Source organism: Crocodylus porosus, unplaced genomic scaffold (genome assembly GCF_001723895.1).
Source record: "Crocodylus porosus isolate Cpor-Errol unplaced genomic scaffold, CroPor_comp1, whole genome shotgun sequence".
In the NCBI taxonomy this organism is placed as follows: domain Eukaryota; kingdom Metazoa; phylum Chordata; order Crocodylia; family Crocodylidae; genus Crocodylus; species Crocodylus porosus.
In genome coordinates this window covers 50,407,762-50,423,049 of record NW_017728949.1, presented here as the reverse complement: position 1 = coordinate 50,423,049, position 15,288 = coordinate 50,407,762, and the positions used below count along the sequence as shown (strand labels likewise).

The window sequence follows — 15,288 nt, the reverse complement described above, 5'->3', positions numbered from 1 at the left end:
TGCTCCCCCACTTCCCCCCAGGCTGCTGACACTGCTGCAGCTGCCTGTGGGAGCTCCTCACTTGTTGCTGCTGCCACCTGTGGGCGTTTGCCATGCCATGCCCCACCCCAGCCTTTGGGGGCATGCGTCATTTGTCGCCGCAGGCTTGCCAGGCCAGAAGAGACCCTGTTTGGGAATATTTTAATGAAGATCTTCTACCTTTGGGTGAGAAGGCATGCATGCAAAATGCAAAGAGTGCAACAAAGAAATGCAAGGCCTGGTTGCCTGAATGAAACAACATCATAAGAAGTGTTCCTCAGGAGGAAGCTGCTTTGAAGATGGTGAATAGGACAGTAATTAAATTGAGGCTTCTTGACCAGTGATTTAAATTGTGATTTAAAATCTATCCTGCTCTTGCCCTGAGCTGCAGTGCGGCTGCAGCCCTATTCTCCACTGGGGGTGCAGAAATCTTGGGGTGCGGGGGACATATGCCCACCTCCTCCACACATGGTCTGTGGTCCCCCCCACTGCATCACTTGTTTCTCCCTCCCCCCCCCAGGGTTGTCTGTGCCCTCTTCACCTGCCCCCTCCACACCCGTACCTGGCTGCCATGTGTGTGTGCGCATGTGCATATGCATGTGGCGCCCCCTGCCTCCTATGTCCCACTCCCCCCAGCCCCAAGCAGCCCACTGCAGGCTGGAACTCTGCCAGCCTGCAAGGGGAAACCCACAATTTCTTGCATTTTTCTCTTTTACAGGGGAAAATCTGTGTGTTTCCATGGCAAATGGAAAACCTGGATCCGTGATAATTACTGAAGCAAAGAAATTGCTAGTTAATTTGCTAACCAACTTCTACCCCAAGAAGTTACCTACCAATAAACATCTGCACAAATACATTATAATGTCTAATGGAGTGGTTCTTGACTGGGTTGATGAGGGGGGCTGTGAATCTTCTACAGGAGTGTGTTGAGGGTTGGATTGGGAAGGGCTACAGCAAGAGTGAGAAGTCCTGCCTGCTTTAGTCTTACCTGGAAGTGCATACCACACATTGGCAGTTCCGCCTGTACCTCTGGCAGCACAACAATGCTTCTTAACTGGGCTGCTGCAAAACTGAAAATGAAGGAAGGGTGCCCTGAATTGAAAATGGTTGAGAAGTATTGGTTTAACCTTGGGGCAGGCAAAGTTGGACTCCATTTCCAAGCAGCCTCTCCTCTTCACTGTGGGCTGATTTCCATGGATTTCCACCAGCAGCACCACCATGACAGTACATGGCCCAGGTTTCAATAGAGAGTGGTCCCAGCAGCACTGACAGCATGGGTCAGGGTCTCTGACCCCCTGCTGTCACAGTGGTACCCCTGCTGGGGTCTCCATGGAAACCAGCCACAGCAGCAGGGGTGGGGGATTCTGGGAAATGGAGTCTGGCTGCCACCCATATTCACTATTTTGCCCACCCCAGTGTAAACTTTGAATATTTCAATACATTTATAACCATGCTTCCTGCGTGAAACCTGTTCTTGCAGTCATGATCAAATGGAGATCTTGCCTTGGGCAGAATAAAAGCATTTAGCCAATATCTAAAGTGCAAGAAAGGAAGATCAGAATTAAGATCTTGCATTTACAGGGGAGTTGAAGGCAGCATTGGAAATAAGTTCTTGGCCCATGCTACACACTTGGCCAAGTCTGCTTCCCTGCAGCAGGAGTAGGAAGAACAGAATAGGAAGTAAGCATCGGAACATAAGCACATGTCGCATTCTGTAGAATAACCCAATTAAAAATGACTTTATTAAATGGAAATGCTAATTTAAATATTTTATTTAATTGCATTTTTCTTTTAGTATGTTTGAATTTGGGCTGTTTCTATTGGCCTAGGCGTAAATAAAATAATATGCTACATCAAGGAGCTATCTTTAGAAGTTGGGGAATTTAGTAGTGCTTTCTAAGGGATGGGGGGGGGGGGACCTAATTTTTTCAGATAAATTAAATGTCACAATATGATGTTATTGCTTTAAGTATCTAGTTTCATTTTAAATGTGAAGCAGATGTTGACATGTTTTCCAAATGTTGAATACCTTTGATTCCATACTGTTGTGTGGAAAAGCTTTTTTTTGTGATTAGAAAAAGTGGCTGTGTGGCAGTGTTCCTTCCTATCACATGGGAGATCAGGGTTCAAGTCCCAGTTGGGGTGAGTGAGCTAACAAGAAGCAAATCTTGCAGTGGCTAGAGACCATTGTGTTTTCCCCCCCTTTCTCCCCCTCCAGGTACAAATTTCCTTGAGACGTTAAGCCCCTAGTGGTAGCTGTGTGGTAGCTTTCCTACCTACCATGTGGGAGATCTGGGTTCAAAACCCAACTGAGGTGACTTGGGGTGAGTGAGATAACAAGAAGCAAATCTTCTATTGCAGCAGGAGTTGGATAGGTTACAGGGGTGGGCTAGCAAAAACAGGATGCGCTTCAACACTGACAAGTGCAGGGTGCTGCACTCGGGCAGTAGTAACCAGCAGCACACTTATAGGATGGGAAGCTCCCTTCTTGAGAGCATGGAGGCAGAAAGCAATCTTGGAGTCATTATTGACTCCAAGATGAACATGGGTCGACAATGCGAGGTCACGGTTGGCAGGGCTAACCGGATCTTGTTGTGCATCCATAGGTGCATCTCAAGTAGAGCCAAGGAGGTGATCCTCCCCCTCTATGGAACACTGGTCAGGCCACAGCTGGAGTACTGTGTCCAGTTCTGTGTGCCCCACTTCAGGAGGGATGTGGACAGCATGGAGAGGGTCCAGAGGAGGACCACCTGCATAATCCGGGGACTACAGGGCAGACCCTACAATGAGAGACTGCGGGACCTGAACCTGTTCAGCCTTCACAAGAGAAGGCTGAGGGGGGACCTGAATCTGGTCTATAAACTCACTAGCAGGGATGAGAAGGGTTTGGGAGAGACCTTGTTTCCCCTAGCACCCCCTGGCATAACAAGGAATAACAGCCACAAGTTGTTGGAGAGTAGGTTTAGATTAGACATCTGTAAGAATGACTTCACAGTTAGGGTGGCTAGGATCTGGAACCAACTTCCAAGGGAAGTGGTGCTGGCTCCTACCCTGGGGGTCTTTAAGAGAAGGCTTGATGCCTACCTAGCTGGGATCATTTGAGTCCAGTTTTTTCTCCTACCCAGGCAGGGGGGCAGACTTGAAGATCTGTAAGGTCCCTTCTGACCCTACTTCTATGATTCTATGAATTCTGGTTTCTATTAGAGGTGCACCAATACATCGGTTCATATTGTATCAGCACCTATAAAAGGAAAATAGACATTATTGGCAATCGGCTTTTTGGCGGATATGGCTGATTAATGATGCTGATAAATGCCATGTGCATGCGTGCAGCTGCGGCATGCATGCGGTCATCCCAGCAGCTTGCAGAGCAGCGTCTGGCTGATAAGTCTGTTGGAGGGAAGGACTGTGGAGGGTTTGATAGATCAAGGCCCCTGTGGTGCGGGAGGGAGGGAGTGGGGTTGGGGTAGGGGCAGGCACTGTCCAGCCACAGCGGGGTGGGATGCAGGACGGAGCCATGAGAGACTCATCCAGGGGGTGCAGGGAGGTGGGGTGGATCCTGCCACTACACAGCCATAGGTGGAGCCATTGGGGTCATGTGTCCCCCAGATCTATGTGCGGGGTGAGGGTGGGGTGCTGCTGTAGGATGGGGCTGGGGGTGGCACCAGGCTGTCCCTGGTGAGGGTGCTGTGTGGGGGGGCTGTGGCAAATTCTGGGGTGACTAGCCCCCCCGCCAGCGCTGCTGCCACCCACCCCAAGTGCAGGCCCAGCTCAACTCTCTCACTGGGAAGAGCCTAGCACTGCCTCCAGCCTCAGCCCACAGTGGCAGCCTGCCCTTGCCCTGCACACACATCCAGGGGGTACATGCTCCCTGTGTCTTCCCCGTCCGGTGCAAGTAGTGGCAGGATCCGCCCCCAGCTCCCCGTGGCACCTGGACGAGCCTCTCATGGCTTTGTCCCACGCCTGGCCGCTGCCCCACTCCCTCCTTCACTATGAAGACCTTGATCTGCGCCCCCCCACCATGCCTCTTCCCTCCCCCATGCCCCTTCCCCTCCAACAGACTTACCAGCTGGATGCTGCTTTCCAAGCTGCTGGGCTGCATATCAGCAATTGGATCACTATCAGATGACATGGCTTGTTAATAATCGGCCATCAGTATCAGTCCAAAAAGTCTTTATCGGTGCACCTCTGCGTATGGCTACCAGGTAGAGAACAAAATATCTTCTTCACCGGACTTAGTCAATTCAGAATTGAAAAACTAACTGGGAACTGGGGTGAACAAATGGAAAAGCTTCCCCCCAGCATGTTTTATAATCTATGAATAAGAAAGGGGCTAGAAGGGAGAGAAAGCAATTGAGATATATTAAAGCCTCGGTCTTGAAGTTTCAAAAGTAGTTAGGTGCACATAAAGATGGAGATGGCCACAATAGGTATCTATAGTTGCCTGCGTAAGTTTCTTTGAAAACCTGCCCAAGGTTGTCAAATGACAACTTTGTTTCTGCTTTAAAGAATTAACACTTCCTTTGTTTAATAAATTGCTTTCCGTCTTAATCATATTTTGGAAGAAATTCTTATGCAAGTAATATTAAAAAGTGCTTGTGATTACTTTTTAATTGAATTTGCATTTCCTGTTAAATGTAGTATGACAGGTAGAAATAGTTTAGAATAGAAATAACGTAATAATTACATATTGTTTGCCGTTTTAACAAAATAAAAATAGAATGATTAAGAATCTAGAGAGATGTATATTGAGCTTAAATAAATTATTAAATGTATGTGCGTAGCTATAGTGTATCCTTTGGTACAAAATATTGACCAGTTTAAAAACTATTTTGTTGCAGCTCAACATGGTTTTTATGGTTCTACCAAACAACATTTTTTGGGGGGAAGTAATTGAAGTATAAATACAAATCAACCTTCATTCAAATAATCAATCTTAATATTTTCTGCTTGCCTAGTTTAAGCCATGATTAAAATGTATACCTTGTATCAGTGATTCCCAAAAGGTGTGCCATGAGAGTGATGGAAGTGTGTTGTGAAAAATGGGCTAGATCAGGCCCTAGCCAGGCTGGCTTTGTGTGGTAGAAGTGGACCTGTGGGATGAAGTGTACCACCAATTATAATCTGGAAAAAAAACATGTGCCCAAGGTTTCAGAGATTTAGTAATGTTTATTCATGTCACTTTTAGACAGATCTAAGCTGAATTTTCTTTTGATGAAAATAAAACTTGGTTTTAACAAATTCTCATTAAAACTTCCTTTGCACAATATATGCTTTTGTGGTATTCGAATTTTGTGATATCACTGCTATTCTAATAGTTAGCCAAAAAAAGTGAAACTGTTGAGATTTTAAATTTGAAAACTGGATGACTTTCTTTGTTGTAAGTTTCCTGTAATACGGTCACAGATTATTTAACTAAAAATGTCCTAAACAATTCATAGGTAGTCCTTTTTTAGTTTCAACCAGATTTAAATCTATTTAGTAAATATATTTAGTTTATTCTGCTCTTACTGCTAAAACATCACTGCTGATTCCTCTATTAAATTTCAAATTTTAGATAATTATGGACAAATACTTTTTTTTTCCTATTAGTTACAGAAGTTGTTTTCCCTTTCCCATTTCTGGAAAAGGGTGGTTACTAAAACATGAAGCTTGATTCTTACCTATCTATATTGCCACTGTGGCTGCTTACAGATGTTCAAAAAAAACCCCTGGTACTTTATTTCACTTGGTGTATTCCCATGCTGAGTCCAGCACATGCCTCTTCCCATGCAGGCAGGCAGGGATTGCTGGGAAATGGAGTCCCCTGGTGACCAGAACTGGCCCACAGGCTGGACTTTGCTCGTTCCTGCCTTAGTTGGACCCAGCTCGCACAACATCTGTATGGATCAGGTGCTTTAGTGGGGCTTTTTTGGCGTTTTTATCTAATAGCTGACTAACTCAACTTCAGATAAAAGTGCCAAAAACCCCTGGTGAAGCACCGAAATTATACAGATGCCGCAAAGGTTGAAGTAATGCAGTGCTGCTTCTGGTAAAGCATGGGGGTTTTTTTGGGGGGGGGGAGGGTTGTTTTTTTTTTCTTTTTTGAACGTTTGTAAGCAGCCTGCGTGGCTGGGAAACTTCTGCGGAGAGGGTGGCACTGCAGATGTTATGCAGTGCATTAAATTCTCTAGCACAAATGCTAGCAGTAACTTCTTTTGTTTTAGTTTGAACCCTTATTTAAAAGCCTTTCTTCTTCAGAAAATGAAGCATGATATTTTCAGTGCTTTTGTTTTTAAAATACCACTGCTTTTTCCTCTCTTTTTTTCTTATTTAAGGAAGAAGACTTAACTAGTTTATAGGCTACCAGGAAGTGTGGGGGCCACACCAGAGGTTAAGTAGCTCCCGGCAACTCTGTTGACCAGAGTGTGAAAGCTCTGACTGAGTGCCAGGTAAGAAACAAAAATTTGATCTGGTCTTCTGTAACATTTATGATATGTGGAAAGGCAATGAGTGGCACTTTTTTAAAGGGTTTCTTTTTCACTAACTTCTAACTCTTCCTTTTCTGCTTCATTGATCTTTATAAAAGTGTTATCTGGGTAACTATAGCTTTAGAATCATTGAAAAGTAGGGCTGGAAGGGATTTTTGAGGTCATCTAGTCCAACCTCCTGCCAGAGATGAGATGAGAGAATCCCTGTCCAAACCATTCTACAAATCTGTTGTCTAACCTAGGAGTGCATGGCTTCTAAGTAAAACAGTTGTCACTTAGTTGTTTTTGACACAACCTGCATAATAAAACTCTCCAAATATTAGGGAATAAAGACACAAATAATGCTCAGATTCCCACCTATAACTAGTTAAGAAGAATGTTAATATAATTTAAAATGGGTATTGGACCCATCTCATTTTTTTTTTTTTTTTTCAAAATAAGCACCATCTCTTCTCTACTTTTACTTTCAATACATAGACTAAACTTATTTTTCTGGTCTTTCAGACCCTTCATCCCCATGCTATTTTTCCCTACTCCAGATATCATACTTCTATCCATATCCCTTTTTCTGAACCTGAGCCTGCATCAGGTTTTTGAATTTGTATTGTTAATGCAATCTCTATTTTTTTTTTTTTTTTTTTTGTGAATGCATAATACATGGGGTGAGAACTCATTTGCTTTTGAAATATGGTCACTTGCTGTTTTCACTCTGTTTTTTAAAGCAGGCATACAAGGGTACACTTGAGCAGGCTCATAGGGCATTTTTACATGTGCTAGGATATGGTGCCAGGTGCTTTTAATTAGTGAGCCGTGCTATTTAAAGCACCTGCACGTCATGTATCAATACTACCACGTGTCCCCGTGCTCAGAAAATGGCAGTGGGGCGCTTTGAACTGAAGCTCATTGAACATGTTTTATTTCAAAGCGTCTTGCCACCATTTTTTCAGCATAGAGACGCACAGCAATACTGATGCACATGACGCAGAAGGCTGCCACAGCCCATCAGTTTCTGCGCTCCAGCAGACTCGATTACTCGATTAATCGAGTCTGCTCTGACGCATTGGAACTCCAGTGCGTCAGAGCAGCCTCTGCACATGCGTAGGAGCCCATAGTGGTAAGCTAAGTCATGCCGGTTTCAATTTATTCAAAAGTCCTGTGATATTAAGGATGTGACTTATTATTTTTTGACGCTATACTCTTTTACTTTTCAAGTAAGATTGGCTGTTATTCCATGTCAAATTCTGAGACACTGAGTTAGCTGGGTTTTTTAGCTATTGTGTGCCAAATCATCACTAGCTGCCCTGGTCCCTGGTTTGTTTTTAAAACTTAATTGCATGCCCTAGAAAGTAACATAAAGTACTAAACCTACTATATTTTGGGACAGCATATTTCCTACATATTTGAAATGATATTTATGATTATGTGTTTGCGTCTCAAGAAGAGAAGGAATTGCAGCAGTGAAATGAAAGAAATTAAATTATTTAAAAGTGGGAAGGAGTAATGAACAGGTACTCTGAGGTATACTTAATCAAAATTATTTCCTTATTTAAGGATTGTAAAAGTGGGGAAATTCAGTTATTTAACCACAAGAGTTGTTTAGCTCTATTCCTGGAATACACTAAGGGATCCTATAAGCAACATTTGAAATGCATGAAATAATGGCACTGCCCCTAGTATTCTAACTAAATGCATTTAATGTTTACTTTACAGTATTTCTTTTAGTATAATGAGTTCATTAAAAAAGCTTTTGATGCTAATTCAGAGATCCATAATCTGCTCAGTGTCTTTCACATGCAGTTTTGATGATAACTGACAAGCTGTAAGTTAATTAGCACAGAACTTACTAATGAGGATGTTAAAAATCCTTACTTTTAAATTTTTATTGATGCACTCTGGACAAATTGAAGGAAACTCAGTCATATCTGTAATAACTTCCAGGCACTTTCTCTATGCAGGTGCTGTTTTCAGGTAACAGGAAAAATATAATTAATTGACTGGTAGCAAAGTTTTGAAAAGTATGACAAGAATGCTTGTCTTCAGAAATGGGGATAACCCAAAACCAAAGCAATAAAGCGAGGTCTGTTAATTAGCATGGAAGACAGCTTCTTGAATTAATATGTGGTGTTAATTAACAGGAAGTCTGATGTTGTGTTGTAATTACCACCAATATTTTTGACATACTGAGTGACTGAAGGTGAATTATACAGATAGCAATTTAGTAAACACTTCAGAGCTTGGGAACCTTTTCCTTTGTTTCTGTTTTCTAGAAATATGGACAGACTTCTACGACTTGGAGGAGGTATGCCTGGGCTGGGACAGGTTAGTGTGCAGCTTGTCAATATTTTCTTTTAATACTAATCACAGTTGCTGGAATATTTCTTTAATTACCAAAAAAATAACCTTTTAGTAGCAAATTTAACTAATTGCAGCATTGTAAGTGTATAGGAAACATTGTTATATAGTTTGAACTTTGTGTTAATATGAATTGCTGTACTAACATTTTCTATTTGATTTTTTTCGAACTTAAAGATATTGTTTCAATTTTCCATCAGTTATCTAAACAACATGGTGCATGGATACAAATGTATTGCAAAATTAGTGGAATAAAAGGTACTGCAAATCCCACTTTTCAACAAATGATATTGCAAACTATTTGACTTTTTAATCATTGAGAATAATTTTTAATATCTTGATATGGTACATGAGTAGATTTAATAGATTCCTTGGTGATGGGCACCCTATGATAATAACCTACCCTATATAAAATCATGGAGGTTACATGACATTTTCTTAAAAGATTTTATTGCTTGTAAGTAGTAGTTACCACCTATCCATGTGGTTGTTAAACTTTAACATTGTTATCAGTATTGTTATCATTTTATTAGTGGTGGGCTCAGGACCTCTCTGGTGCCTTCCAATTCCTGTCTGAAACTCCAACAGTTGGATGATCTGTATTTTCTCCCACAGTAGGAAATCCCCTATGGTCTCTTCTAAGTCAGCTATGTTGCCTAGAGGCCTTAATTCATCTTTTCTCTGTTCATTTGTCTCCTTTATTTTCAGGGCAAGTTTGGTTGGCCTCCCTGGGCCTGCAAGTGAAACTGTTAGGTTCTGCAATGGGAAGTGTGCCCTGGTACTCCAGTGTACCTAGAGTCTAGGTAGATTTGGGTGTATGGAGATGAATACAACTTTTCTCTCAAAACAATGAGGATGCACAAAGCTTGGAACCAATTTTCCCATAGGAACAAGGTTACAAATGGGGGATTGGTTCCTCTACCACGCTCAACACTGATGCAGGGGCACACGCCCAGCCAGGGCTGGGGGGGATGGGAAGGCCAGGGCAGCTTTGGGTGCTGTGTGCTGCTTCTCTGGAGGCAGCACAGTGGCTCCACCCTGCCCCGGCTGGGCAAGTAGCAGGAGGGCATAGCCACCACTCCCAGCACCTTCCGCCACTTGCCTGGAGCACCCCATGCAGATCTGAGGGCACCCTCCTTCCCCCATGTCCTCCCAGACAGGAGGCGCACAGTGCCTGGAGCTGTCTCGCCCCCTCTGGGTGCCCCAGCTGGGCAGCCCCTGTCCCATCCCCAATCCCTGCCTCGCTGTGGGGGTGTTGATCTGCCCCCCCCCCAATACCCTCCCACAACAGACTTACCAGCTGGAGGCAGCTGTGTCCAGCGCTGTAAAGTCAAAACCCCATTGGAATCTTGAAACGGTGTTGTAATTTACAAAGGTCGTAAGTGACATTTGTTGTAACTTGAACACTCATAAGTCAAGGACTGCCTGTAATTGCAAATTCTTCATTTGCTAATTTTGGTTATTTGTAACTAGTTCCTAAGTTTCTAGCTGTCACTTGGAAGGTGTCAAATGAAGCATTCAGTGTTGTATTTTAAGTAGAATTACAGCTACTGTTTGACCAGCTCTTCTGTAATTTTTGTATACAATTGCTCCATTTTGCATTTCTATAGCTGAAAGTTTCTTCGTGCACTCATAGTGCATCTTCAAAGAGTCCTCAGTTATTTTTTAGCTTTGCTTTCTTAAACAGTTCTGGGTATTTCTCTTGTTCCTCTGTGCTGCCAGCCTGCTTCATGACTCTTCATTTTTTCTAACATCTGTGTAGTCTAATCACTCAAGATTTCACTTCATAGTCCTCTCTGAACCTGACGCATATCAAAGCTGTTTTTCAGATTTGGTGTTAACTCTTTAGCCTGCTTTTATAACTTCATGATTTGTAGTCTGAATCTAGCTAGAGAATTAAAGCAAATATGAAATGTGTCAGATAATAGAACATGGTATTCAAATAACCCCCTTAAATTGTTTTCATGTTCGGCCCTCAAAGCTTTTGTGTGTATTTAAATATAAAAGGGTCTCCTGAAGGAATTTATGTAAGTGAGGGAATTTTGAATAATTCCATATATCTCAGGGGAACTGAATTTCTGCTGTTGCCTGTTGCAGGTTGCACTGGATAATATTATGACTACTTTTGCAGTCTTTTAGTTTACTGAATCAGCTGGAAAGATGGAAGTGGATCACTTCTTCCAGTGTATAAATTCCATCATTGAATATGGAAGTTTCATATGTAATTGAATAGAAGAGTTGTTTTGTTTTGAATATTTTTAATGGTAGCAAAGTAGTTTCATACTATATCCAATTAATTCAACTGAGATTAAAAGCAGGTATTCCATGGTAATAGTTAATCCTTTTGTGGAACTGAGATTACTGCACAGTCAGGCCAATAAACCATACTAGTATATTTGAAACTATTGTACATTGCTCTCTTTAATTGTCCAGTGTTAAAATTGAGCTGTCCATTTTGTAGGTTTTATTTTAAATTTTAAACCCAGGGTAAATAAACCTACAACTGTCAACTAATACAGTAGAGGAATTATAGATTAGTAGGGCTGGAAGGGACCTCAGGCAGTCATCTAGTCCAAACCTGTGCTTAAGGCAGGATTGTCTGACTAAACCATTCCAGTCACGCGCCTATCTAACCTGCCCTTAAACTTTCAAAGATGGAGATTCCACAGCCTCTCTGGGTAACCTGTTGCAATGCTTAACCACCATGGTAAAAACAAAACAGAAGAATTATGATCTTACAAAAAATGGCAGAAGGTAGAACAAACCAATGATTTTTCAAGCATCATTAAGTAGCCTGGTTCATCTAAAGTATCATCTGCAAACAGCTGTGAGGTTTGTTGCTTGACAGAAGAAATCAGTTGTTTGGAGGTCTGATAATAGTCTGTTTTGTTTCACCTGAAACTGTGGACAAGTTTGTATGTCTTTGATCTCTGCTGTGCTCTTTCAGCAGTGCTCATTTTTCTCTCTTTTTTTTTTTTTTATCACCTATTCCTCACTAGACTTTCAGTCCATCAGCTAACAGTTGGATTCTCCTCTGTCCTTTCCTCTTTATTCCAGTGGTGCTCAAGTCATTCCTCTCCGTGGTCCAGAAATTTGGTAGCAGGACAGGAGGTGGCAATGTTAATTGTTGTATTTGTGGGACCTGTGGCAATTAATGAATGTCTCCATTGCTTCCCCAACATCAAATGTCTTGCCTGGTGGGAAGCCCCCTAGGCTGGATTTGGTCTGTGGGACATATCTTGGTCACTATTCAGAGTATTACTTCCAGTCAACTTGTTACTGTTTTTGACAGCTCGCTTCTATCATAAACTTCTGTTTAACTCTCAACATCAAGTTTTCTACACTTTTGTTCTGCTGCTGAGCACTTCTGTCAGAAGTTGTATGATTATGCTTACTGTTTTATCTGTGGGTTTCCTTTTTGCTCTTTTAATTTGGTCATTTTTTAAGCCAACCATTTGACTTCTCACCCTCAGTCCAGCTGCTTTTTTACAGCCTTTCTCCCTGCCTAGTCCCTTTTCCTTTTTGCATCCTGGATTTTAATTCATTTTGTAAGGAAAAATCACAAAATCCAGCATTGCCATCTTCCTCTTCCTCCCTGGGCATTGATTATAAGACTTGTTGCTTGCTCTCTGCCTCCATTTGTTCATTACCTATTTCCTTTCTATTGCTTTTCACTCTCTTCAACTTTTCTTTTACCAGTACTAGCAAGTCTTGGTCTTCCCACTTAAAAATTCTTAATCCTACCTTTCATTTCAACTCTTACCCTGTCTCTTCTCCACTTTCCCTCTGAACTCATCAAATGTGCTGTGTAGACCTCCTGCTTAGAATAATTTTTTTAACGGGTTTTTTTTTTCAATTCATTCTGGCTGCAGCCTTTAAGACTCTCTACTAGAGGTGCTCTGATATACTGGTAGCATATCAAATTGTCACCAATTAAAAGGAAAATTAGTGTTATTGGCAATCAGATTTTTTTGGCAGGTGTAGCTAGTAATGTTACCAGTAAATGCCCTGTGCATGCACATGGCCAGGAATGCAGTCCGGCAGCTTGGAGGGCAGTGTGGGGTAGGGGTGTGGAAGAGGGAAGGGATGTGGGGGGGTGGCAGATTTGAGGCCCCACAGTGAGGGAGGCAGTGGGGCAGGGCAGGCGCTACCCAGCCAGGGCAGTGAATGTGACCCTGGGAGTGGGACAGAGCCACCGCTGGCTTTTCCAGGGGGTGCAGGTAGATGGGGGGGGGGGGGGGGGGGTGGCTCCCCACCGCGGCATGGGGGGGCATGTACCCCATGGATTTGTGAATGGGGCGAGGGTGGGCTACCTGCTGCAGGGACTGTGCCAGCCTGTTCCCAGTGGGGGGGATTGGGCCGGGGTGGTGCAGGCAGTGGTGGCACTGAAAGGAATGGCTGTGGGGTGGCTACGGGAATTTTGAGGTGGCTGTAGTCCACCCCGTAGCCACCACTCCCAGCGCCACTGCTGCCCACCCAAAGCACAGCCCCGGCCCAGCCTTCCCTGCTGAGAAGAGGCTGGTGCTGCCCTTGGTGCTGAGCCTGCAGTCGGCAGCCTGCCTTTGCCCTTTGCACAAATCCAAGGGTGCACATGGCCCCCCGTGTCTCCTTTGGGGGTGTGTACAGCGGCAGCACCCCCCCCACACACATTTCAGCTCTGTCCTGTTCCCGGGGTTGCTTGGGCAACACCCGCCCCTGACCTCCTCCCTCCCTCACTGTGAGAGCCTCAGTCTCCTTCTCCCATGCTCCTTCTCTCCCCACAGGATGTTGTTCTCCAAGCAGTTGGTCTGCATTTCTATAAGTCAGCTATTGGATCAGTTATCAGCCAATATGGCTGGTTAATAATCAACCATCGGTATTAGCCAAGAAAATCTTTATCTGTACACCCCTACTCTCTACTAAAACTGTAATGACCTCTTCCTAGCTAAATTTCAGGGCTTTATCCTTCTGGAACATTTTGTGGTTTTGGAAACTTTGTCTTCTTGCTAGCTTTTCTGATTCTGCTTATCATGATTATCCTCTTACCTCATTCATTAGAGGTACCCCACCGCCCTTCCAGTTTCTTGTTTGAAGGGTTCTCTTCCCCTTCATGTGTGCCTGTGAAAGTTTTGTCTTGGCCTCTTCTCTGCTGGACTTCTGCTTGGTTTTTGCACAGCTTTCACCACTACTTTATGGTGATGACCCACAGAATCATAGAAAATTAGAGTTGGAAGGGAACTCGGGAGGTCATCTAGTCCAACCTCCTGCTCAAAGCAGGGCCACCCCAACTAGATCATCCCAGCCAAGGATTTCTCTAGCCAGGTCTTAAAAACCTCCAAGGATGGAGAGTTCACAACCTCTCTGACTAACCTGTTACAGTATTTTACTACCCTCCTAGTGAGAGAGTTTTCCCTAATATCTGATCTAAACCTCCCTTGCTACAACTTGAGATCATTGCTCCTTGTTCTGTCATCTGCCACTGCTGGGAACAGTCTAGCTCCATCCTCTTTTGAATTATCCTTCAGGCTATTAAATCCCGCCTTAGTCTTCTCTTCTCCAAATTAAATAAGCCCAGTTCCCTTAGTCTTTCCTCAGCAGTCATCTGCCTTAGCCCCCTAACCATTTTCATTGCCCTTTGCTGGACTGTCTCCAATTTGTCTACATCCTTTCTGTAGTGGGGGGCCCAAAACTGGACACAGTACTCCAGATGTGGCCTCACCAGTGCTGAATAGAGGGGAAGAATCACTTTTGTCAGTCTGCTGTCAGTGCTTCTACTAATGCAGCTCAGTATGCCGTTAGCCTTCTTTGCAACAAGGACATACTGTTGGCTCATATTTAGCTTACTGTCTCCTGTAACCACCAGGTCCTCTTCTGCAGTGCTGTTGCTTAGCCAGTTGATCCCTAGCCTGTGCATGGGATTGTTCTATCCAAAGTACAGATAGTCCTCGACTTACAACCTTCGAGTTACAACGTTTCACACTTGCAGCATTTATAAATTGACACCCTGTTTCAATTTTGACATCAGTTTCGACTTACAAGGCTTGATCCGGTGCGATACCACGCCAGCAAACAAGTTCACTTTATCACTCGTCTCCCTGGAGAACATCTGTCCAAACTTGCTTGGACACTTTCTTTAAGACAGCAGACAGGACTCTAGAAAAACCTGCAGCCAAGACTCCTGAGAAGACTCCAGCCAAGAGCCCTTCAAAAAGTCCAGCAAAGTCACCTCAGAGAAGTCCTTGTAAATCAATATGATTGCTATTTACGATATAAATACGTTAATGTAGCTATATTACTCATCTATAATTGATTGAGTACAAAATTCTGGTGTACTTTTGGTGAAAACAGGGTATCAGGCCTTGGTTCAGGAACCAATCCCTCATTTATAACATTGTTTCTTATGAGAAAATTGGTTCCGAGTTACGTTTCGATTCTATGTGGCACTGGTCAGGCCGCAGCTGGAGTACTG

The 15,288-nt window shown here is 43.4% G+C and overlaps 1 protein-coding gene across 1 annotated transcript in view; it reads left to right on the top strand.

Annotated features, from left to right (window-relative positions):
* Positions 1 to 15,288, top strand: part of PSMD14 (proteasome 26S subunit, non-ATPase 14) — a 72,723-nt gene that overhangs the window by 6,102 nt on the left and 51,333 nt on the right. Inside the window, exons 2-3 of the mRNA XM_019554156.1 lie at positions 6,336 to 6,449; positions 8,756 to 8,807. Coding sequence (XP_019409701.1) covers positions 8,760 to 8,807 — 48 coding nt within the window. The 5' untranslated portion in view covers positions 6,336 to 6,449; positions 8,756 to 8,759. The remainder of the gene's footprint in view (positions 1 to 6,335; positions 6,450 to 8,755; positions 8,808 to 15,288) is intronic.